This window comes from Lepisosteus oculatus, chromosome 12 (assembly GCF_040954835.1).
Source record: "Lepisosteus oculatus isolate fLepOcu1 chromosome 12, fLepOcu1.hap2, whole genome shotgun sequence".
Taxonomy (NCBI): Eukaryota; Metazoa; Chordata; class Actinopteri; order Semionotiformes; family Lepisosteidae; genus Lepisosteus; species Lepisosteus oculatus.
The window spans coordinates 23091779-23117604 of record NC_090707.1 but is presented as its reverse complement, the minus strand read 5'-3'; the positions used below and the strand labels follow the sequence as shown (position 1 = coordinate 23117604).

The following is a 25826-nucleotide window of genomic DNA, read 5'->3' as shown; positions in this document are numbered from 1 at the left end:
ATTCCAGGGGATGGGTATTTCATGTCTTCAAATTAATTTAAGGGATCCAGAGCCATGCCACAGTAAGAGTTAGGATCTTTGGCAATCCATATTTCATTGGTATAAAATATTATTTTTAGTTAATTTCAGTGCATTAATTCAGTGTACAAGCCAGGACTATGAAAACTAAATTTAGCAGGATATAGCTTTCATACCTGCTGTGGCATATTGTGGAGAAAAAAATAATCCAAAGCAGGTTATTAGCTTTAATCATAATTATCGTAATTGTGCAATATATACTATACATACTGTATAGAAAATGTCTCAAATACAACAAAATAGTCTTATACAAACACAACAAAATTTTGCCTAGTTCCTCTATGATTAGTTTTAAATATTCTCCCACTATTCCAAACAAATTTGTAGGTACTGAAAGAAAAATTTGCATATGACCAAAGGGACCTTTTAGATCTTGTAATCATTATGAAAATGTGTTTCAGGATAGATAATTTTTAAGCAACTTAAAATATCAGGTGTGATAACACAGCTGTAGTTGTGTGGTGTTTCCACGTGGTGTTTTTATTTGAGAAGAACAAATCAGATTTAATTTCCCAGTGTTGAGAAAAACTTTCTGTACCACTTAGGTTGGTGTGTATTTGTGTATGTTTTAAACCTAAAATAAAATTAGATCTTCATGAAAGTTGTAATACAAAATTAAGATAACCTGCTTAATTAAATAATGCAAATATATATTTGGATTATTTAATTAACAAAATGATCGAATGGTAAGTATCCTTATGTAAATAACTATGAGAACTATTAGATTCAGTAAGTGGTGGTACCTTCAGGAGCAAGAATGATGTAAGTGAAACAATTTCTGTAACTGCTTATCAATATCTTGCATTACCTTTTAGTAATGTTGGGCCTTTCACCTTTCGGAACTTCTTTAGTCAGTGATATTTGAGGATTTCCTTGCATGAACATCTTACTTCAGATACTGTAGTAACATTTCAATGGGGTATACAGTAGGTCCAGACCATGTCTTGGCCAATCCAAAATGGAAAATTTCTTCTTTAGCCATTTTGTTGTAGATCTGCATGAATGTTTAGTAAGATTAATGTTAGTTTATTGTCTTACTGCATTACCTACTATCAGTTCAGCTTTATCTGATGAATGGGTGGCCTAACATTCGTTGTTCCATTAATGATGACAAGCCTTCCAAGTCCTGAGGTAGCAAAGCAGTCTCAAATTTGATGACCAGGATTAGATTGTTCTGTTGGAAGGCAGTGTTTGGTTTTTATCTCACAAAGTGCGTCTTACTGTAACCAAAAGATTAAATGTTGACTTTTGAATCCAGAGAGTAACTTCTAATAACCATGTGGATCATCTGGGTGCTGTCTGGGGAACCTTGGATGGGCAGCAATGTTATTTATATTTTTTGGCATGAAAACCATTCTAATGCAGTATTTTCTTGATGGTTGAGGAATGGGCACTGACATTAGCTGCAGTAGAAAATGCCTGCATATGCTTAAATGATACTCTGGGTAATTGAACCCCAAATTGAAGAATTGAACCCCAAACGAACCCCAACATTTAGAAGTGTTTTTTAGCACTTTCTAAGCTGAGCATCAACTCATTTTTCTGAGGTTCCCTGAAATCTCTTTTGATCAAGGCATGATGAATTTCCACTTACCTGTATAGTGAAGATTAAGCTTCTGTTTCTGGATATTTTTATAGGACAGGGCATCTCAAGCTAGTTCTTGTTTACTTGTCACCCAATTACTTAAGTAAATTATTGGTTCATTTACTCTTTCACATACACTGATTCATACTCAAAAATAAATATCTCATATACCATTGCATCTAAAAAAACATTGAATTGGTTATTAATTTTTGTTTTAAAAAAGATTAATATCAATTAAACAAGAGTATTACATAGTATTCTTTACATTTAATAAGATCAATCACTGAGATACAGGTTTTCTGCAATGTTGTGTGAACTCTTCATCTTTAAAAAGATCAGGTATTTCAGATTCACTCAAGAATATTTGACTCAATAATTTTTTTTTTACTGCCTGCCACTACAGAGAAAAGCTGTAGTACTTATATTGCATTAATTCTACAGATCATCTACTGCACAGAAACATTGATGAAGCTACTAGTTTTTTTTACAGAATAACAGATTTTCATTGAGATTAAATGGAATGATACACTGTCTTATTGATCCAAAAACAAGGTTTCCAGGCAATCTACAAGAACAATGGATGGGTAGTTTATTCCAGACTTTCATTACACCTTATGTAAAGAAGTGATTCCTGATTATTTGCTATTTATTTTTTTAACATTATGTGAAGCAAACCATTTTCTTTTATGCTTTTAACGCTTGGAGTGATCAGTTTTATCACTTTTATACAAAGATGTGCTGCTTTTAATGTACTGAAAATATTAATATTCTACAACTAAGAAAACCTCTATTGACTAATAATGACAGCATTGATCTCATTATCAATTTCAGGTAGTACATTATCCTTCTGTATTCCTTAGTACTTAAAATAAACAGAAACCCTTACACATTTGCCAGATTACTATAATATCATAAAACATCACATAATAATAATCATAAAATTGTACGTTGAATATAGATAATTTATTTTCAATATTAACTTTCCATGGTATTATGTTCTACATCTGTTTCCTTTTGAGTTACTTATTTACTACATTAAATTTGACTATAGTCACAAATGTGGTAAATAGTAGAACTTACTGCAAGCAATGAACAAAGTCTTATCTCAGTGTACAAGCGTCTAATCTTACATCTGTAGCCAGTTAGGGATGTGTTACACTGGGGAGTGAGATGTGCTTTAGTCACTTGTAGAACAGAAACAGGTGTGCAGTGATTAGTTTATTCCCTGAGAGCTAAATTTACACATTACACCCTGCAATGGAGAATGAAGTGGAAGGTTTCCATGTCAGTGTAAATATATGGGTAAATGATATTCAAACAACATTCAAATGAATCTGCTAAAGTGACAGCAAGGTTAAATGTTTTATTTAGATGTACAGTAAAGCAAAGATAAGAAAGCAGGAAGGAAGCAATCAAATGGCATTGAATTAAAGGAAAAGTAATGGGTGCTCTAGAATCTACTCAAGTTTAATTCTTTAATGGAATAATTAAAATGAGAGGGGGTTGTCCCATGTACAACATTTCTTCTTTGTATTTAGTATTGTTTAATACCACAGTTTTGAGTCTTTTTGTTATGGCAAAGATACCACATATCAGATATCACAAGCAATAGACTTCATCTTGTGTACATACTAATGCCTTTGGAAACTAACTGATTTACATTTTAAGAAAAAAAGACTAAGGTAGAGAGAAGGTCTGTTTGTTTAATGAAATATCATGACATGAGAGATGTATTGATGTGGTTCTCAGACCTGTTGTCTGGCAAATGTTATTGCGTTTCAGAGAGTAATTGAAGTTGACAGTACAGAGTATGATTCTTCTATTTTATAGGTCATCTCAGAATATTTAAAAAAATACTGAATATTATGTGGATGCTGTGTTGATTTCTTTTTCATATGGTATTTGATTGTAAATGCATATATTGTTTTGAATTATCTTTTGTTCTCTTTAGATAAAATGTATCCGTTTTTTTTCTCCTTTTGCTATTGTAGTCTTGCCCCTGTGCAGTTTTGAATAAGGAAGACATTTTTCTTTCACAGACTTTTCTTGACTATTTAACAGCATGTAAATATTCTATACAATGTGGTATAATAAAGCAAAAAAGGCCTGTGGCTCAAGTGAAAGTACATTTTCTTCTTCAATTTATTTCCCAGAAATAACATAGTAATAGCTGTGATATATTGCATTTCTTTAGTGCTAAAATAATAAAAAGAAAATAGTTGTTCTATAAACATTGGGCTGACCTGTGTTGTCTAATAAAAGGTATACTTTTAATTTTTAATGTCTTTGTGCTTAAATGAATTAATGTAATATCATTTGTTAGATTAAATCATTTAAAATGAAGGTTTGCTCTTTTGTAAGTATCAACGTGAGCTTGACTCAGACTGGAGAAAGTGCAAGGCTGTAGTTCCCATGTTAGATATAGTGTTAATGCTTAATCCACCTCGCACATCCAGGCAAGGTAAAAGATCTAGCTGAGTAAAGCGAGTGAGGTGTCAGTGTGTGTGTGTGTTTGTGCCCACATAGCAGGCTGATAAACAGCAGTGAAAGTGGCCAGGCTTAAGCTAAGATAAGATAAGAAAACTTTATTGGCGATATACTGTACAATTTCTTGTATTAGGAATTTGTCTTTTCGCATACCCCAAATTACTCTCCATGAGAGACACAAACAGGGAGAGAAGCTTGGGGTCAGAGCACAGGGTCATCCACCATTTATACGGCACCCCTGGAAAAGTTGGGGTTAAGGGCCTTGCTCAGGGGCCCAACGGAGTAGGATTCCCGTGCCGGCTGCGGGATATGAACAGGCAACCTTCCATCCACAGGCGCAGATCCTTAGCCGCAGAGCCACCGCATTGCCCACATTCCAAGCTGCAATCTATGTGGTGCAAGTAAGCCAGCTACAGTATGTGTAAGCACATAGTTAAGCTGCGTCTTTCTGTGTGAAGTGTAACCTGCAAGGGTAAAGTGCTGAGAATAGCAATCTTGGAGGAGATTGGAAAAGAAGTTAAAATGTATTGTGTACATGTGTACTGCAGAAAGTAGTACAGAAAGAGTGAGAGCAGCAATGTCAACAGAATACGAATCAATTTTGTTTAAAGAGACAGCATACAGTTAGAGATAATAGGGTAGTCGGAGTAGTGAAGATGTCTGCTGTATGATACAGTAGGTTTTTAATTTTAAAACTTAGATCCAGAGCAAGGGTGTGGTAGAAGGGCCCTCACTCTAGAAATACCATGTTTGTGGTGATGGAAACAGCTTATCTAGCTGCTGATCTCTGGTTGTAGGCATGTGCCTAAAACAGAGGTCTGAGGTACTGATATGTGTGTAAGCACAGCAAGGTCTGGGCATGAGGGAGTTGCTCCAGAAGCTATAAGTAATGTGAATAAAGGCAGTGGTGTCTGGGTACATGAAAGATGAGCACCGGCAGCCGCAAGTGCATGGCCCAGGAGGTTGAAGCACTGGAGGTTGTAGGTTGTTGTTTCTTGTGTGAGACTGGGCAGTAAGATTGAAGTGCTGGGGACTCTTGAATGTGTTGAGAGTGTGAGACCAAGCCAGGTAGCGTAGAGCCGTTGGAGAAGGACGTGGTTTGAGGGCTGACTGGTATATAGTGAGCCAGCAACCAACTTGAGTTAGTAATAGAAGAGAGCAGGGAGCAGGAAGCTTCAGGAGAGGATGTCCATGAGAGACAGGTGCCTGACCGTCCATGTGTGCCATCGGGAGCAGGAAGTTCCATGTGTGATGTCTAGGAGCAGGGAAACTCCTAGAATCAAAGATACATTGAGGTATAGGGGAAGGCTCCCGGAAAGTAGCAGGTTCTGTCATTTCCATGTCAGCCCAAGAGTAAGGAGCTGGTAGAACCAGCTCAGCCAAATGGGAGCAATCAAGTAGAGGGAGATTCCAGTCCTAATTCCCACAAGGGACTAAGTGTATGAACTAACCAGAGGTGTGAGGTTTGCTGAGCTCGGGTATCCATGAGCGAATGGCACAACCATGTGACAGAACCAACAGGAGATTTCAGAGGAGGTTATAAAAGCATGAATGAGGTATGTGATGACACAGAGGGTGATGTGCAATGATTATGGGATTCTGAGCCTGAGAGTTCATAAGCCAAAGCCTCATAAATAAATGAACAAGCTCAGAAAGAGTGAGCATGAGAAAACAATAAAGTCACTCTGATTAAGGCATGAAGACCACTCTCAGAGGAGAAAAATGTATAAAAGCCTTGTAGGGAAACCTGTGACAGGTGTGGCAGTCGCTGTGGACACACCTGGATTAGACCCTTAAAGGGAGTCTAGTGGACTCATAAACCCTACAGTACACCACAAATTCTGGAGCTATGGGATGCTTTTATAGAAATAATTATTCTTAATGGTATTAAGTACAGTGGAAATGTTTATTAGAACATAAACCCCACTTGTGTTTCCATTTATGCACTTTTCGTATGTTTTACAGAACAAGAAATTCTCCTGATTATAGAAACTTTTAAGTGTTCTGCATTTTTTTGTGCTCATGAGCCATAAAATACTCTTTGCAGTAAGAATATTATTTTATTATTTTTTTCTCTGTTTAGAATGTTAGATTTTAATTTTTACATTTAGAACAGTGTAATACATGAGCTTGGCTGTATATTTATATATTTATTAAGCCTTTCTCAAATTTTTAAGAGATAACAATGTATGCTTTATAACATTCTGTTTAATTATGACTAATGTAAGCCCTTTCCATGAAAAGTAATATCCATGTGCAGGAGCACCATCTTTTACTGTATGTCTTCATGAAAAAGAAAATGCATCTTTCAGGCTTGGATCCTTAATTCCTTCTGTCCTGTTTACTCTAAGTATCATCTCTTAATGGTACTCTCTGAATCAGCTTACATTAACCAGCTAATGACTCAACAAACAGTGCAGCACAGTTTCTCTTTTTTATACCCCTATCCACAAGTTGCTGCTTTCACTAATGGGGAGCAGCCCACTTGCGTGACCAGCTTTTAAAGTGGAAAAGGCTAATATCTGGTTGATATTATGACAGGAAATTCTCATTGCTTCATTTCTGGGGATTTTCCATGGTTTTGTTGTTTTTGTTTAAAGTAAATTGTTGGGTTCCCGCAGCACAAATCGACTGGTGTTTTTAGTGGCTTTAAATCATGTAATTTAAAGTAGTTTGTCTATGATGACATTTAGGTGTTTGTTTTTAAATGGATATTTCTGGTGTCACCTACAGTAACTGCTTTTATATATAGTCAGGTATACATGTTACATTTAAATGTGATGCTAATCTGTTCTACTACCTATTTATTCAATGGGTAGCGAGCCAATGAGATTAAAGTTTTTACACAGTCTGTCTGAGAACTTTTATATACAGCATGTCCTTGGTGATTTGCTGTACTCTACTAAAGGGACTTTGAGGAAAAAAGATTTAAGTTGAGTTCTTGTTTGCTCGGTGTGTTTGCAAAAATAAAAGAAAACTGCATTGTGCACTCACCCTATTTCATGTTTGAATATTGCAGATCAACATTTTTGAGAACACAACAATAAGCATATAAAGAAATGCTGCACGTGAAAAGATCTTTTTTATGTATTATGCACATTTGTTTTGCAGGAAGTTTTCATGGTCTTATCAACATATCAACTACTAATACGTAACTAGACTTGGTATATTATTGTGCAGTATAAGCATTCTAATCACAGTACCATGGGGTGTCTGTAGTTACTTACTGCCCCTGGTGATTGCAGCCATGAAGCAATGTTATAATTTGTTTAGATCCATTTGTTTGGATACATCAATAACACTAATTTATTGCTAAATCAGTTTTAGTGTTGTAGTTTATAGATGGTTATTTTTCAAGCTACTTTTCCAAACAAAGATGCAAGGTGCTGCTTCAACTGCGAACAAGCACCTGCCTTGCTGCTTAATTGAAACTGGAGAGAAACAGGCCATATATTGTTTTATTAATTTCTTGTTCTTTCCACACATGATTATGAAATCAAAATTGCCTATTTTAATAGGGTTTCAGTAATGTTCTATCTCTTTTAAAAGGCTAGAAGCTGTCCTTTCTGACCTTTCTGAAAATGTCCATTTTTGCATAGCCAGGCACACTGGTACATGTTATCTTGTCTTCATAAGATTCTGACACCATCTTGCTATGCAGGCAATTAATACTTAATTTCACACCTTAAAATCAGGGATTAAGGAACATTAGACCATGTGTCATTTATTCTCACTACAGCTTGAAAATACAATACAGTAATTATCAGGCCTACACCTAAGACAAATACTTGCTCAAAAATAAATTTTCCTTTTTTCTATAAGACATCACTAAAATTATAATTTCCAAACAGATAGAACATCAAGGTCACTTCTCTAATAAAGCTTACTGTCTGGTACTAAGAGTTAAGATTTCCTGGTCAGAATCTGGTTTCAAATCGAATTTTAAGCAGGCATGGCATAAACCTTAGAGGATGATGATTGATCCCTCTCTTCTTTCTTCTCTGAAATTCTTCTCTTCCTCTCTTCATCTCTTTTTTCTTCACTTTTTCTCTCTATTTTTACCTCTGTAACTATGTTCCTGTATTTATTCTATAAATCCATTCCTACTGTGGCTAGGTTAACGATCTCACTATGAGTGACCTGGTCACTGTTGGATTTTTAAAAATTATTCATAATTTACAGTGAATTTAATTTACCAGAGGAAAGCAAATTATTAGGACTCACTTAGTATCTTCCATGTTTACTTGCCTCCTGGCCCAAGGACAGCTACGGAAATACAGCCAAAGAATACATTGTTCCAAACTTTCTGAGTAAGGCAAACAAGCTAGAAAATGAAAACATTATTGACCCAATCTGAAATTCAGCTGTTCCCCCAGTCACAACAACAATATGAGTAAGTATGCGCTACTCTGTGATTTGGTATGTGCGTTTTTTATCTCTCAATAATATAAACTGTAGGTGACCCATATATGTAATAATTAACATTGAATAAATAACAACTGTTTCACTTTCCTGCTTTCTCAAAATTATCTGAGACTCATTTAAGCATTTAAGTGGCCGCTCAGTTCTGGTTGAAGGCTAAAAGCATTCTTTTTTACATATATATTTATATAGGTAAATATAGGTAAATATATTTTGTAGTTAATTATCTGATTTCTTAGGCGGCTATAGAATCAACAGATCAATGCATGGTGTATTGTAGATCTTTATATCACTTTCTGTAAGATCAGTATGTTATCCTTATTATTGATGAAACCAGCCATCTTTGACTCTAGAACAACTGCAAATCTCTGTTACACAAAGTTTGTTTCTTAGGGTTTTAAAGAGGGTCATGTTTTATATTCTTCATGAATATACTGTATATGGAATGGAAAAATAAGACTTGGCTGCATCTAACAATTTTAGCTAGATTTACAAGCATGATTATTAATAATTCCTTGTATCTATATACAGTATGTTCTTCAAAGAATCTCAGAGCATTTCACATACTGGAAGGGACACATTTCATTCCCCACTGAAATGTAATTAATCCAGGTATGCCGGATTGGAAATTAGCCATCATACCTGGTTTAATAGAACTATTCTTTCAAAAAGTTTTACAGGATCTTTCTTAAACTTTTATGAAGCAAATAAGTCAGGGACTTGGGTTTAATGTCCTATCTAAAGGACCTCCTTTAGCACAGCAAATCCAAACATCATACTGGGGTTCAGAAATTGTGGCCCAGAGCAGAAACTACCAAATACTGGGCTACCAAAACCACTTCCAACAACACCTCAGTTTTCCTTGGAGATCTCTTATCCCTGTAGTAAACAGAGCTTCAATAACGTTTGAGATCTCATGACCAGGCTACCAGGTACTAAGTTTCAAATGAAACACTGCTTTTTGCATAGATTCCCATGGTACAGCTTATTGTACAGTTTTATTTTGTACAAGAGTTTTTATGAATACCAGTATTTTAGTAAAAACTAAGGCACAGTTATAGGAGCACATTGTAATATCCGTGGCAAAAAAAAAAGTTGTGAATCAGTCGTGTTGGTTTATATTCTCATTTATTTCAAACATAAAACAAGACCTAAAGTGTATATCTTCATGAACGTTTTAACCTGGTTCCATGTATGATAGAAAGATATATTTGATTTGTAGTATAACATATATATATACAGTATATCAGAATGATCTAATTAATAAAATGATCCAGCTGTAAATATCTTGTGTAAATTTGTATGTAAACCTTTAGAATCACTAACTAGTGGCACCTCTTTGAGTAGCAGGAACCTTCTACTGGACAATACCTTAAAATGATTATCAGTACCTTTAATTGGCTTTTTGGAATTTTGGCCTTTTCTTCCCTACCGAACCGCCTTAAGTCAGATGATTGGGTCAGGGAAGAGACACTGTGGTCTTGAGTATTTTCATTTGTAGACTGGCAGAGTAAAAAATAGCAAATATGCAGAGAACAACAGGTGATAAAATATGTATAGTCCTGAATGCAAATATACAAATAATGAGAAATACCTTTAATGCAAGGTAAACCAAACGATTATATTCTGTGGCCTGCTCTCGTAGCAAGAGAATAGGCCATTTTCTACACGAAGCCACTCTCATGAGAGAGCTTCTTTATCTGTGCTGGCAACTAGGAACAGTCTAGTCTAGAGGCTTTGTTTCCCTAGGACAAAAACAAGGAAATGCAAAATGTTAATGCTGTTTGTTGGCCATGAAAGTATACAGTACTGGTTGTATTTAACAAAGCAATGTATCTAGAGTATAATTAATTTACTTGTGTGCAACCACAAACTAAAATTCTAGATATAAAACAATAAGAATTAGTGGAATAAATGAGATATTTCAATATTTGAATAATGGCCTTGCTATAAAGTGCATGTTGCTAAATAGTCAATAGTCACAGTTGTAGGAGATTGGAGGTTTGAAATCGCTGTAACAATCAGAAATTGTAACGGCAAATTGTGAGAGTACTTGACAACATTTAGGAACAATCGGACATAAGAAGTTATAGGAACAAGTAATAGGTTTATTCCATGCTGAAAAGAGAAGAAAGAAAACACAGCATTTCAGCTGAGTAGTGTAAGTTCCAGGTGTCGGCTTACACCCAAAGAAGGCTCCACAGCCAAAATGTGTTTTTTTTTCTTCTCTTTTCAGCATTGAATAAACCTATTACTTATTCCTTTGTGACCAACGCATGCTGACACAGATACCACCTGAACTACATAAGAATTTAGTCTCAAATAAGATCTGCTGTGATACAAAAACTGATTGCTCACTTAAGGAACAAAGATCAGAGTTAATAACTTCAGAGTTAAAATAGTTCTTCTTTGATTAATGAACTTAAACTCAACAATCTGTTGGCCAAACATCCTTAATGAGTTTAAACTTTGTGCTGGTAAAGAGATTGGCTAGGTTTGTCTGTGCCACCAGAGGAGAGAAAGAGCTTTTGCTTGTGCTGGGGTTCAGGCAGCTCTGCCAAAGTACCATCTTGCTGACTTTAAAAACAGTCTGTGCACAGTTTGTCTTCTTGAGGTCCTCCTGCAAGTTAGACAAAATGGGAACTCAGTTTGTCCCAGCTATAGCTTCACTCAGAATATGCTCAGATATTCTGGATGTTGCCAAAAAGAAACAGTCCAACTGTCTAATTATGTTGATCTTGTGAAAATAACAGTGGGTTCATGAACACAAGATTCCTTCTGTTTCAGGAACAATATCTTGGGAATAATTCTGTACTTTGCTGACTTACTCCTTTGGCTTGGCTTCTTAGAGAAAAGTTTAAGTATTGACTTGGACTGCCATCAGTCATGTGGTTGGTTGGAAAATTCAGATTGCCAGTTCACTTAGAGCAGCGGTTCTCAAACTGTGGTACGTGTAATGACCCTGGAACTGTGTCGTGTGCGCTGAAAAATCGGGATGGGTTTTCATATTTTGTGTTTTAATACGTGTCGAATACGCAGCCTACGTACTACGATACAGTGCACGCTAATACTTCAGTGGACACAAGATATACTCTGTAATTCTATACCACTCTATAGGGAATGCGTGCTATGGATGCAAGTGACCAATTGTATTTAAAAAAAGCTACTGTATCTCCAGCAAATAGGGAGAAAGGAGAATGTGCGTGATTTTGGAACTATGCCAACGTTGTAAACACAGGAATGCATAGAAATACGTGCTACGAACGCAGGTAATCTTGTGAGCACACGAAAGCTTGATAACAGAAAAATATTTAAGAACTGTTCTAATTTGAGAAAAATACACTGAGCGTCTCTGTGTTTCGCTCCCATGCGCATGAAATAAAAACTTTAAATAAATACGGAAATAAAAACGGAAACGCAGAAAAATGCAAGCTTGCGTATTGCTAAAGCAGGTATGCTACACTATTTTTGAAGAACCTTATTTACCATTGGCAAAAGACCTGACACGTATTATGTGTAGAGAAAAAGCTGCTAAACAGCTCGACCTCCTGCCCCCCTCCCCCTGAAAGACACAGTCATTCATAGAATTATTGAAATGAAGGATTATATCAAAAGTACACTTATAGAGCGCGTTAAGATGAGCAGATGTTTTTCACTGCAATTAGATTAGTCTGTAGTCGATTTGGCCAATTTGCTCGTTTACGTTAGATACGACTTTGAGGGCATGTCCCATGAAGACTTTCTGTTCTGTAAGCTGCTACCTACAGGAACTACAGGAGAACACATATTTCAGCTTCTGAATGAATTTATTGAAGAAAATGGCCTCGACTGGATAAAATGCGTCTGAGTTTGTACAGACGGTGCTAGAGCAATGACAAGCCGACATAGCGGTGTAGTTGCACGAATTAGAGAGGTTGCTCCAGAAATTAATGTACGCATAACAACATCCACCGCGAGACCTTTGCCGTCAAGAAAATGCCTCACGATTTAATATCTGTTAGACTCTGTTGTGAATTGTATCAAGGCTCGAAAAATTAATTCACATCTGCTTTGCTCAACTAAACAAGCTCACCTCTCTCACTGAAATGGTGCTTTTTTATTAGTTGTTGTGAATGTTTTTTTTTTCTGTAAAACACTTTGAGAAGCCACCTTTAAAGGCCCTATATCAAATCAAGTTTATTATTATAATATTTATTATATGTATGTGTGAGTGTTTGTGCACACGCGCTCATGTTGGTCATTGAGAATTTCTGGGGTTCCTATGAGATGATGACTTGTAGGTGGTACTTGGATGCTTTGGTTGGATTAGGGGTGGTACTTGGTCCAAAAAGTTTGAGAACCACTGACTTAGAGGGATTAGAAGACAGCAATCACAAGTTGGTGATTGCCTGAGATGCCATCAGATTCATTTCTGGATCCACCCTGAAGAATCCAGCCTGGACACTTACTGGAGTCCATTTGCTATACTATACAGTATCGTTAAATGTACCGCATTGATACAGCTTTACGATGTATCTTATCAGAGGGACCTCTTCAGCTACATTCCTCTGTGTTTTGAGAGAGGCATCCTCTGCTTGGTCAGGGCAAAGATTTTTTTAAATCTTTCATTGCACTTAATTCTAAGCAGAATAATAGGTCTTGTCGCTATATAGTACATAGTCAGTAGTACAGTATGTACAGTTGCTATACATCAGCAGGGGACAACAGGTGATAAAGGAGTTGTGGTCTTTCATAGATTGTAACCCGGTAAGCGTTTGGTACTCTATTTCCAGATCAAATTTCTCTCCCCAGCAGATAATATCACAGACCTTAAATGCCCTTTTAATAACCAGGTACTCCTCCTCAACTATGGAGTAACTTCCAAAGCATCTACTAGGACCAGGAAGTTCTCTGAAAAGTCAGGACTCTTTAGGACAGGATAAGAAGACAGGCACTCTTTGAGTGTCACAAATGCTTTCTCACAATCATCTGTCCACTTCACAGAATTACTGATTGAACCAGTAGTAAGCTGCCCATCAAGGGTTCTCTTACTATGCTGTGTGTGAACCTTCTGTACCCACTTCAGTACTTCCCAGAAGTTCCAAAAAAGAATGTATTTGGCATTAAGTGAGCAGTCTTGGGCTGTTCTTAATGGCTATGATTTTGTGCACTTGTGGAATTATCTTGCCATCTCCTAAAAGATTTTTGCAAATTCAAGACTAGTCCAGTGCTGCTGTTCTTACCAATGACTTCGTGCAGATGCTTCAGGTGAATCCCTCCAGCTGCTTAATGCAGTCCAAATGACATGATGGTAAAAAGAAATAGACCTCATGGGGTTATAAAGACTGTATACTGCCTTGACATTTTCTCCAAGAGCACTTGCCATTTGCCTTTGCACAAATCCAAGGTGGTGATAAACTTGTCATGCACAATCTTTGCCTGGAAGTCATCAATTAAGCGCATGAGATATGTGTCAAATGTGGAAAAGGCTTTGGCTTTGTGGAAATCAATACAGAACCTTAGTGAATCCTGGATTCCTGAAGAGGAGAAAAGTTGGATCAGAGCCTTTAAACATTTTCAGTAGGGTGATGTTTCGGAGAGGAAACCTAGAGTCACAGATAACCAGGTCCTTTCCAGTAGACCTACAATGAAAGGGAGTTGTGACAATTGGCAAAGAGTAAAGGGAGCTCTGTTTGCTTTCCAAGCAGCACTTGTTTTCTGGCACTTGGGTGCATTTGTACATCTTTCTGCATGCCTGTATGTATGTTTTCTGTCGGCCCAGGTGTCCTGCTAAAGGAATGGTACAGTATGTGCTAGGTATAAAATAAGTGGACGGTGACAAGATGGAACAGCTACCTGATCTTCACCGGTGCCTACACAATACAAAATACCATCTTTGATAATGTATTTTTAATTTATGAAATCAGTACTGCTGTTATCATCTCTTGCTTTTTGGAATAAAGCCTTTAGTAATGGAACTAATTGTTGCAAATTACAAATGTTTTCTTAATTTGCAGAAGTTTTCCCTGAAACACCTGGAACTGGTATCGTCCCCATTTTCTCTTCATGACAATGCTGTTACCCGGAGTTTCTTGGCCCATTTGTTCCACTCTCATTTAGATTGGTACATTTAGGCAAGGGTTCCAGTCCAACCATAGATTGTGACCAAGCTGTAGGTCATGCAGTCAATCATGCAGCACTGATAAATCCTGTCCCAGTGTATGGTCACAGGGCAGATTTTTCACAACCCAACATTTAACACATAAGCATGATTATCAACAGACAGTATTATTTCTGACATTGGATATGATATCTTGTTGTCAAGTATACATTGAATTTCTTTGGAGCAGTCATACTGTAATTATATTCTGGAACAAAATGTTTCATAATGAGACTGCACTCCCTGTGTCAAGTAGGGCTGTGACTGGCAAACCATTGCCATTAAAAGATCTTAATACACCATTATACCCACATTGTAATGCCCTTGATTAATCACTCTCTCTTAGGTACAGTACATAACAGAAATTAGATAACTTAGGTTTAATTAGGGGGTGGTGTGGTTGGTCTGTGGCTAAGGGTCTGCGCCTGTGGCTGGAAGGTTGCTGGTTCGTATCCCACAGCCGGCAGAGGAATCTGACTGTGTTGGGCCCCTGAGCAAGGCCCTTAACCCCAACTGCTCCAGGGGTGCCATATAAATGGCTGACCCTGCGCTCTGACTCCAAGCTTCTCTCCCTGTCTGTGTGTCTCATGGAGAGCAAGTTGGGGTATGCGGAAAATAAAAATTCCTAATACATGAAATTTTATGTGGCCAATAAAGTGATCTTATCTAATAATGCACATACAACTGTTTTTTGTCCTGTCTGATGACAACAATGGCCAATGAATTTTACAGAGTGAATGTCTATTTTGTCCTTATTTTCTCCCTTCCCTAATTGCCCAGCTCCAGTGTAACCTCCACTATCCCTTCAATACACCTCTGCCTGTTGGTTTGTAATGCCTGGGGTTTGTCCTTCTTGCATTCATGCATGCATGTCACACCGTTCCTTAGTTCCCCTGTCCTGGATTGATGCACCTGCAATACATTCACTTTAGTAGGTTTTATGTCTTTGCTAGTGAGGTGGTTATTTGTCTGAACTTGTAACTGGTATGTGTCTGGCGAAATGTCAGAAATAGCTAGTAGCTCTTTTTTGATGTACAGTAACAAAAAACAATTGTAGATTTCTTAATGCATGCTAGCATCTGCCTCCAATGCTTTTCCTGTGTGCAGCCCACTTTGGCCAACCTCAGGATGCAGGCTACGCACCTATACAGCAGGTAGTTTTCAGTAACATCCTCAGGTTGGACCTCAGTGATCTTTGGTTCCCTTCTGAGAGGTGGCTCAAATGCTGCAGGTACTGGCAATGGTCCTGTCGTGGAGCTGGTGTGGGGAGAGGCTATCTGGAACTTTCTTCTTTCCAGAAGCTTAGAGATGCTCCTGATATATGCGTCATCATCATATCCTCCTTCAGTTCCTGGATTTCCCCCATGAGACCCCTTTCTCTCCCCTCTTGGGTTATGAGAACTTATGTGTTTTGCAACATCACCACCAACTCAAGCTGCTCTGGCTGGGCCCTTGGCCATAACTTACAGTCTTTGCAGATACACCCAGCTCCTCTGATAGATCACCAGTTGGTATGTCTGAGTCCACTGTGTCCCATATCTGTGCTTCACTCGTTCTTCTTGACAGTTAGCCCCTACAGCCTAGTTGACCTCTGTAGGAACAGAGAACCCTGCTGCTTACCATCCCACTTCTAAAACTAAATATCACATCCGACCGTGGAGTGGAAATCTGATTCTGGCCTGGGGTCATTACTCCTGACCTGGCTTGAGTAAATTTTAAAAAGATACCTCCTGTTGTACAGTACATGATATTTTGGAAATAGTTAAAAGGTGTGGATACAATTTTCGAGAATAGCCACCGGGCCATAAGTGGAATGGTCACTAATAAACCTCCATGGTAATGACATGGGTGACCATGCTGAACTCTGACTATAAACTTCACTGTAACACTACTGTAATTACTGACACTGTGGTGGCATCTCTATACTAAGCCTCACTCATGAGAGAGCACACCTTGTATAGGTGCTATGTATTATCTGGGCAGTAAAAGATTAACATTCCATCATGCTTAGAGTCATGTATAGAAATTCTTTGCTGGCCTAGTTGACTGTTATTTTGGCTGCCATGGCTAGAAGAGATTTCAGTGACTTTGAGAGAAGAGCAATTGTTCAGGCATGTTAATCGGGACGGTCAGTGATGAAGAGTGCTCAACATGCTGCTGTTTCATGAAGAACAGAGGCTTAGGTGATGTTGGCATGGGAGTCTGTGGGAAATACAGTAGATCACAAACTAGGGACAATAGTGGACAAAAGTGCATATTTGTATCCATGCATGGGTTCACGGTGTCCGTGCATTTGTTCGAGATGCACGGCAAAACAGATGAGCAACTCTGAATCAGTTGACTGCTAAGGCGTTAGTAGGCATTTTCATCAAGTATATTCTGTCTAGAACTTCACACAGAGGAATACTATGGTTGGGTTGTATTGGATAAACCTCTTATTACACCTAAAATGCAATTTTGCAAGTAAAATGGAACCAAGAACACATGCAGGTGGTCTATTGAGCAGTGGAAAAAAGTCATTTGGTCAGATGGGTAATCTTTCATCCTGTTCTCAACAAGCCAATTAGTACATGTGTGGCGCGTGCAAAAAGAAGTCTACAGGCTCAAGTGCTTGTTTCCCACGATGAAGGGTTCTGGCACCTTTGTTTTGGTGTGTGGTGCATTTGTCTGGTGTGCGTTTTAAGTCCTTTCAACCTCCTAGAGGGCAAGGTAAATGCCAATGAATACAAAAGGCATTCTAAGTGATCATGTTCTTTCTATGCTGAAGCATTTCTGTCCTGATGGGAGTAGAATCTTCAAGGATGACAATGCCTCCATCCACAGGGCACAAGTGGTCACTGAATGGTTTAATGAGGATAAAAACAATGTAAACCTTATGTCATGGCCTTCCCAGTCACTGGAACACTGAACACTTATGGGAGATTCTGGAGTGGTGCCTGAGACAGCGTCTTCCACCACCATCAACAAAGTACCAAATGATGACATTTGGTGGTGTTCCAGTAGCTCTCCAGACACTTGTAAAATCTATGCAAAGGTGCACTGATGCTGTTTCAGTGGCTTGTAGTAACCCTATTAAGTAATTTTATATTGGTTTTTCCTTTATTTTTGCAGTTCACTACAGTTTATTTCTAATTTACCAGAATGTACACATGAAATAAAATCAATAGAAAGCACTAAAAGAGTTAACAAAATAAAAAAAAAAGTTAGATATTTGAATATTTAAATGGTGACCTAGCTGTAAATTGCATATAAGAGTGTTGCAGTCAGCAAGGGACAGAGCATTCTGTCAGTATCAGTCCAATGGTAAATGGATGTGACCTCAGATGTTTAGAACTTTTTTGTATTCTTCTCCATGAGGATCACCTAGTGTTTTCTGAGGTCCCCTGAAATCTTGTGACTGTAGAATGATGTGTTTCTATTAACCTGTATGGTGAAGATCAGACTTGCAGTTTCTTACCAATATATTGGAAAGGGCTACCCAAGATCAGTTCTTGTTTACTTGTTAACCAATTATTTAAACACCTGAATCTATTAATCCCCTTAATCGTACAGGAATGAAAATGATATTATTCAAGAAAGATGTTTTTGCATTGTTGAATGTAAGCTTTCCAACCATTTAGCTTTTGAATTTTTACCAGGCAGTTGTATTGGGGATCCAAAGCAGATGAAAAACATGCAGAAAACTGCTTATTTTGCATTACCTTTAATATGAATAAAAGTCTAACAATCCCTACATTACAACATGTAGAAAAAAATGTAGGGCACTTCCAAAGAGGGTAGATGGTAAAACTAAATGATGCTTTGGTAATTTATTATACTGTCATTTTTTAACTTTTCTACTGAGTGTCTTAGTATAATGTACTGTTAATATGGCTGACTAGATGCAAATGCTTGTGGGGATAGTTTTTACGTGGCTTTTCAAAACGTACCTGATTGTGCTTTCCAGCTGAGAGAGTGACATTTTCAATGTCTTATCCACAAGCCTCCATTGGTTTTTCTGCCGTCACTGAGCTGCCTGGCCAATGCTGGCACTGCACAGGTCATGGATGTTGCTCTCTTCAAAGCTAACATAAAAGAGGCCACAGCTCCAAACAAGTAGCAAACCAAGGGGTTATCAGGGCACCATGGAGAGCACTGAACCATATGGCAGACCCTCCTACTGGTTTCAGGATAAAGAACACAAAGCTGCACTGAATAATCATTACCTCAAAAACAACTGGAAGGGAGAAGGAAAAGGAGTAAGATTGGTTAGGTACTAAAGCAGAAAGGAATGAGAGGTATTTGATGAGATTATATACAGTAGCTTGTGCTGCATATTCGTGACACTTAAGCATAATTGTGAATGCTTGCAAACTAAACATCCTGCCAACATTTTAGAATTTTTTAACAAGATATATCTTTAAGAGTTAAAAAAGCCTAAGGTATTTACATTATCTTGTTATTTTATATATATATATGTTTTTTGTATTTGTACTTCCTTTGGAGTTGATTACTATACTGTAGTTATATGTGATGCAGCAGCATCTAGGCTATAGTCCCATCCTACACTCTGAACAGAGACTGGTTTGCAGATGAACTGCTAGTGATAATATTTCTGGATAATACTGTTGAAGAAATGTCCAATGTCCAATTAGTGTCCAACTGTAGCATATTTATTATTCTTACACTGGCAGAATCATTCAGTTTGATTGATTGGTGTCCTTCAGGTTCTGGCTGATGTTGAGAAAAGCTCTTCAAATGGACAGGAGGAAGAGAACTGGGAGAAGGCCCTGTCAGTGGAGAGATTTGGAGATATAATTTCCGAATCCTCCTCCCGAAATGCCGAGAAAATGGGCCGCAGCTACAATGAGAGGGACTTTGAGTGTATGTACCACTGTTGCATTACATGACACTGATTTGTGATGCTTAAAATACTGGCAAATACATTTACACATCAAAATGTCTTAGGTACACTAAGGTAAACTTTTCAAGGTACAAATATTAATGGGAATGCTTTATCTTTATCCATCAATGAACAATGAATAATACATAACCACATTCTTTGGTGTAAATAATATTTGAATTTCACAAAAACATGGAAATGTGCCTTGCATCTAGATTATATTTCTATAAGAAAAAAGGAGTTATTATAATTTTAATAATACCAGTACTCATCAAGATTTGTAGATTTAGCTGTAGATTTAAAGTTTTGAAAACTGAAATTGTGCACATTGAACTTCACTGAACAGTCTTTTTGCCATATACTTTTTGCCATGCTTCTTCTATGGCACCATGAAACATATAATTTAGTTTCCATTAACCCAATTCTTACAATTTAATTTAATCACTGGAACTGTAACTAGTAATAGATCGGTTGTACTAATGAAAAACGTACATTTTCTACACAACAGTCTGCTTGCAAATTAATGAACCTCCTGTGACTGGAGATATTTACAGGCAAGGTTCAATGTAGAATTGAGAAGAGGAGAGGCCAACATGTGGCCCCTTTTCAATGCTAATGGAAGGTAGAAACATTCTTCTCAAATATAATGAAATTCAAACTGCAGCTTTTCAGTGATGTCAGAAAAAAAAAACTGCTCCTATAATGATGAAACCTCACTCTAGGTCTAATTAATCCAGTGGATGAAATTGAGCGATTTGTACCATTTTTTAAATCGGATGAATGGTTGACAGCTTAAGACAAATCGTATAAACATTATCCAGTAATCAGATGTTAAAATGCCAATGGAAAGTGTTGGTTTCACAGCTGTAATGATGGTGCAATTATATTGACAGACTTCAGAAGGAGTGTTTGCTTCAAGACCGCTTTATTTAGTAGGTTTATGAGCTAGTATTGGAAATACCACTGACATAATATTAGAGCTTAGTTTAAGCCTTTTAAGATAAAGTGATATAAACAAATGTAATCAGTGAATAAAGTATCAGAGTACCAGAGGGTTATTCTGTTTGTGTTATGTTCTTGCTTAGATCACCGTCATACCTTTCATCACACTCACCACCCCCTCTCCACCCACCTCCCCCCGCCACTGCGGTTCCGCAAGAGAGTGTTTTGCATTGACCGACGCAAGAAAAAGAAACGCAAGAAAAAGAAAACCTCCATCCCACCCTCAGATGTCACGCCAACCATCCAGGAAGTAGACGAAGAGGAAGTGGAGTCTGAGACAGAAGGCCATGGCCAGGTAGTCACACCCACTGAACAGACGGAAGGCAAACCAAAGGTAACCTCATGGGGTTATGCGGTAAATGGGGCAGAATGACTGCTGATCAAAAGGGGCTGACATTTGATATTTGATATCTATCAGGCTTTCATGGATATGCAATTTGCTTTATGTGATATTACACAGGGGATCTAATCCTATGTTTGACATACATCAGCAGAAATACTGTACATATACTGTACACATAACGGTAAGAAGCAGTATTTATTGAGAGTTAATAGACATGTGCAACAGATGCATGTTCTCAATCAAGTAGTTTAGATTGCTCTGTCGTCACCATATGAGCAGCAAAGGGACAAGTAGACGTTAATTCCATTCTGGAAAAGAGGAGTAAAAAAAGAAAATGGAACTCTACTTCTTAGAGCGACCTCTGCAAGTGACATTGTTGATGTGCAAATATTGATAACTGTGTTGGACTGACTAGTTTTAAGTATACCAATTTTTATATCACTTCACCATCTTCAGTTCATGTCTCACGTCTACTATTAATGTTGTTCTCCACTCTTCATTTTGGAAACCTATGTGTCTCTTAAGTATCCAGGATTGAAAACCTCTGTATATTATAAATATACAAATTCACACTCTTTTCTCTTTTCCATTCTTACAGTTTCACAGACTTTATCTGAGCAAAAAACAGTCCGCAAGAAAGGTCCCTACCCAGAACCATATTTCATTTATTTCTACCTTAATATCCTTTATATTCCTACATTTATTGAGCAAAGCTTCTATATTTTATGGTCCTTCAGCTGGAACCTTTTTTGTAAACACACCAACCACCTAATCTACACAGCCTTCATGTTCACAGCACCCTTAAGCATCCACAGTTGCCAACGTAACAAGAACTTTTTGTTGCAATAGAAGTCACTGTGTCACCTACAAGTACACATCCACAAGCACACATATCCATGACGACTCTGGTTATTTCAAGATCACCCAGAAGCCATCATAGGTGTCCAGCATTTCATTTATTTAATCACTTGCAGAAAGTGCCCTACAATTTATATACTGTAGGTGGAATAGGAGTTAATGTCCAAAATTTAGAAACCACATCAGACTAGTGGTCTTTTCAGGTCAATCGTTCCCATTTCAGTGTACCCCGACCATGAGTACACTGAGTACCTGTATGTTATTACAAAACCTTAAAGTCACCAGAAGCCAAAAGTATGTGTAAACTAGCTTTGCACTTTCCCTCAGCAATTTATAGGCTGCTGCCTTTGACACTTCCCCTGAATTTCACAATCCAGATTTCTGTCTCATTGGGCTCTTTTTGCTTTACCTCCTAACCATTCTTCTACATTTCTTTTGTTCTTCTTCCACCCATTTGCCTCATATTCCTGATCCCTCACTAATTCCCAACATACACATTAAGAATGCTCCACAGCTGATTTTTATTTTGTTTTTACTTTTCAGCATGGAATAATTTATTAATTCCTCAATAAAATAAGATGAAATGTTTAGTGTGGAAGTGAAATAATTTACATTTTTTTTAACAGTTACCTGTATTATTAGATTCTATTTTGTTGCAAATCAAAACATTTGTCTCTTGTTAACATAAATCGTGTATTTTTTTTATTTTCACGTGTTGCTTTTATGTACCACAAAAAGTTTGCCTTACATCATCCATACAATGTTAGTGCATTAACCTGAGATTTACGTGTCAGAAATGTGTTCTCCATTCAAAAAATGGGTCATCCACATTTTTTCAAGATCTCTGTAAAATCCAGAAAGAAACTCCCACATCTTAAAGAGCACAGTAAAGCTGATTTTCCAAGACCCTGTATGGAATATTGACAAGTCCTCTATGAATCTGCTGTGCCTGAGAAAATTGCAGCATAAGGAAATGAGTTTTGGGAAGTAACCTTAACTCTCTTTGCCTAAACTGAAAACAACATTTGCTGAAACTTTTCTTCTTAAACCTATGGTGTGATACGCCATTCTCATGGAAGATGGACTGAACCTTGCTAAATGATTTGATTGATGAACAGTGATCTTTTGCATTTTACACCTTTTGGTGTCACAATATATTCCTCTGTTTAATGTTCAGGCAATCGTGTATAGTAATTTGGATTAGAATTGTACTTTGACAGACTGTTTGTGTGTGTCCATTTTGAGAGGAACCCAAAACAAACAGTAAAACAATGTATGTGTATAATCCTTCTAGTTCAGTCTTGGAAATGAAGGAGATCTTGCACCACCTCTGGCCTTCACAAGTTTTCACATAGAAAGGGAGTGTCCCCCTACCTATGTGGAAGAGACCTGTGCCAGTGCAGAGTCTGAGGCCAAAGACACAGGAAGAAGGGAGGAGGTTTTGAACAGGTTGGTATATTGCAAATTAGATATGAACATTTGACAAACAGAAAAACTATATGCTAATTTAGGTGATTCATTTCCAAGAATATATGTACTTGGGTATTTATATGAATGCTGTATGTGTCATGGCCAAAATGTACATTGTTTTACAAACTTACAGCCAAATTGTATGCTGTACTGGTAACAGAATCACTACATTTTCATTATAAAGCTATTCATAAAATTAAATAATGAGCATATGACCTCATATTCCCCTTCTGATTTCCTTTTTTATTATAGCTCTTTTGTTCTGTAACAGTAATGGTTTATAACCTTTAAACTTAATGTCTTTTCTAGGTGGGATTAATCCTGAAGTCCATTGTATCATATTTCTGTTCAAACAAATCCAATCAAGAAATGGTGAAATAACTATTTTAAAGAATCCTGTTAACAGTATAGATTTGTTCTGGCATGAAAATGCTTCATTTGCATTATTCTCTGCTCTGAAATCCAGATTTAAATAATAATGACTAATGATCATTCGTGTCATTTTGGTTCAACTAAAGTTTGTTCTTCACACACACATGATAATTAAATTCTAAATACCCAGTATCAATTTAGATATTTATATAGCCAACTTTGGACAAGTGATCTGAAATTATATTGATATATTTTCTTTATAATGCCTCTTTATTAAAACATTGAGCTGGTTGTAAGCCTTCAGATGCTTAGATGAAGCAAGCTGTATTTCTGTTGAACATAGCTCCACCTGCTGGCCATTACATCGTGTGCCATTATCCAATGTTTGCATTGCCTGCTTCAATAATAATAATACTAATAAACTTTATTTTATATAGCACCTTTAAATGTGGCTTCTCAAAGCACTTTATAGAATGACAACAACAATAAATAAAAAGAATACTCAATATAAAACAAAATTACAATACACAGAGGAGATTGTGGATGTTGATACTAATTATAGTAGGAACATAGGGGTAAAGAATGCAACGGTTAAGTAAAGAAGAAGGTTTTGAGTCTGGATTTGAAGGAGTTTAGAGAAGGTGACTCTGATATCCTTGGGGAGAGAGTTCCAGAGCTTGGGGGCATAACAGGAGAAGGCCCTGTCACCCATAAAATGAGACCAGAATTAGAAGAGCGAAGGTTGTGAGGTGGGGAGTAGGGTGATAATAGTTCAGACAGGTACTGAGGTCCCAAGCCATGCAGAGCCTTATAGGTGAGCATGAGGATTTTAAAGTTATTTGACAGGAAGCCAGTACAAGTACTCCAGGATAGTAATGTATACACTTGCACTGGATCTGGTCAGGATTCTTGCTGCCAAATTTTGGACATACTGCAGTTTGTTCAATGTAGATTTAGATACCCCAGCAAGTAGAGCAATACAGTAGTCAATTCGAGAGAACACAAATGTGTTGATCAGCTTTTCGACCACAGTTAGTGATAGCATAGGGCGTAGTCTAGCGATATTTCTGAGGTGAAAAGAAGACATTTTGATAATATGCTGCACATGTGGGTTGAATGTTAAACCAGAATCGAATATCACCCCAAGGTTTTTCAATTTAGCCTGAAGGTCAAGTACAGAACCATCTACAGATTGAGTTACAGGACTGGCTTTACAAAGTTAATGGGGGGTGCCAATAAGCATGACTTCAGTCTTGTCACAGTTAAGATGAAGGAAATTTTGAGTCATCCAAGTTTTTATGTCAGAGATGCAATTAGATAGAATAGAGACAGCCAAATCAGTGTCAGGTTTGGTATGGATGTATATTTCAGAATCATCAGCATAGAAATGATAGCTGAAGCCATGTGATCTTAAAAGCTGACCAAATGGAAACATGTAAACACTGAAGAGCAAGGGGCCCAGTATTGAGCCCTGAGGAACACCAGACTTAACAAGACCAATTTCAGACCTACAGTATACCCATTAAGAGAGACAAAATGACAGCGATCAATGAGGTAAGATTTGAACCATTTGAGAGCAGTGTCAGAAACTCCAAACACAGCACTGAGATCAAGAAGGATGAGTAAAGAAAGAGAACCAGAATCACAAGCTATTAGAAGATCGTTAGTGACTTTGACCAGGGCAGTTTTTGTGCTGTGAAGCTGACGAAAGCCAAATTGGAGGGGTTTGAGAAGGTTATTTTCCATGAGGTGGTTATGTACCTGAAATGTGACAGCACGTTCTAGAATTTTTGCAAGAAAGGGTAAGTTGGAGATGGGGCAAAAATTGTTTAGATTGTTGAGAGCCATGTTAGGCTTTTTTGGCATGGGGGTAATGGCAGCAGTTTTGAGGACCGTTGGTACAGCGCCAGTGCTCAAGGATTCATTTATAATATTGAGGACAATGGGACAGAAAGAATTGAAACAGGACTGAAATAAAGTGGTGGGAATGGGATCTAAAATGGATATGGTGGGTTTCATGTGATGTGTGTAACTAGTTTATTGAGGGATGCTGAGTCAAGAAGAGAGAAGTTGGGGAGAAGGGAACCAGAACATTAATAGGGCATGTGTGGTATAGAAAAGATCTACAGTGTTGTAAAAATGTTCAGAGTTTTGCAACTACAGTATATGTGAACTCATTAAAATTTTA

At 37.4% G+C, this 25826-nt stretch overlaps 1 protein-coding gene across 2 annotated transcripts in view; it reads left to right on the top strand.

Moving 5' to 3' along the window:
- Positions 1 to 25826, top strand: part of slc4a3 (solute carrier family 4 member 3) — a 92017-nt gene that overhangs the window by 15285 nt on the left and 50906 nt on the right. For both annotated transcript variants that reach the window (XM_015359277.2, XM_015359278.2), the window contains exons 3-5: positions 19418 to 19574; positions 20679 to 20929; positions 23091 to 23245. In XM_015359277.2, the coding sequence (XP_015214763.2) occupies positions 19418 to 19574; positions 20679 to 20929; positions 23091 to 23245 (563 nt within the window). The remainder of the gene's footprint in view (positions 1 to 19417; positions 19575 to 20678; positions 20930 to 23090; positions 23246 to 25826) is intronic.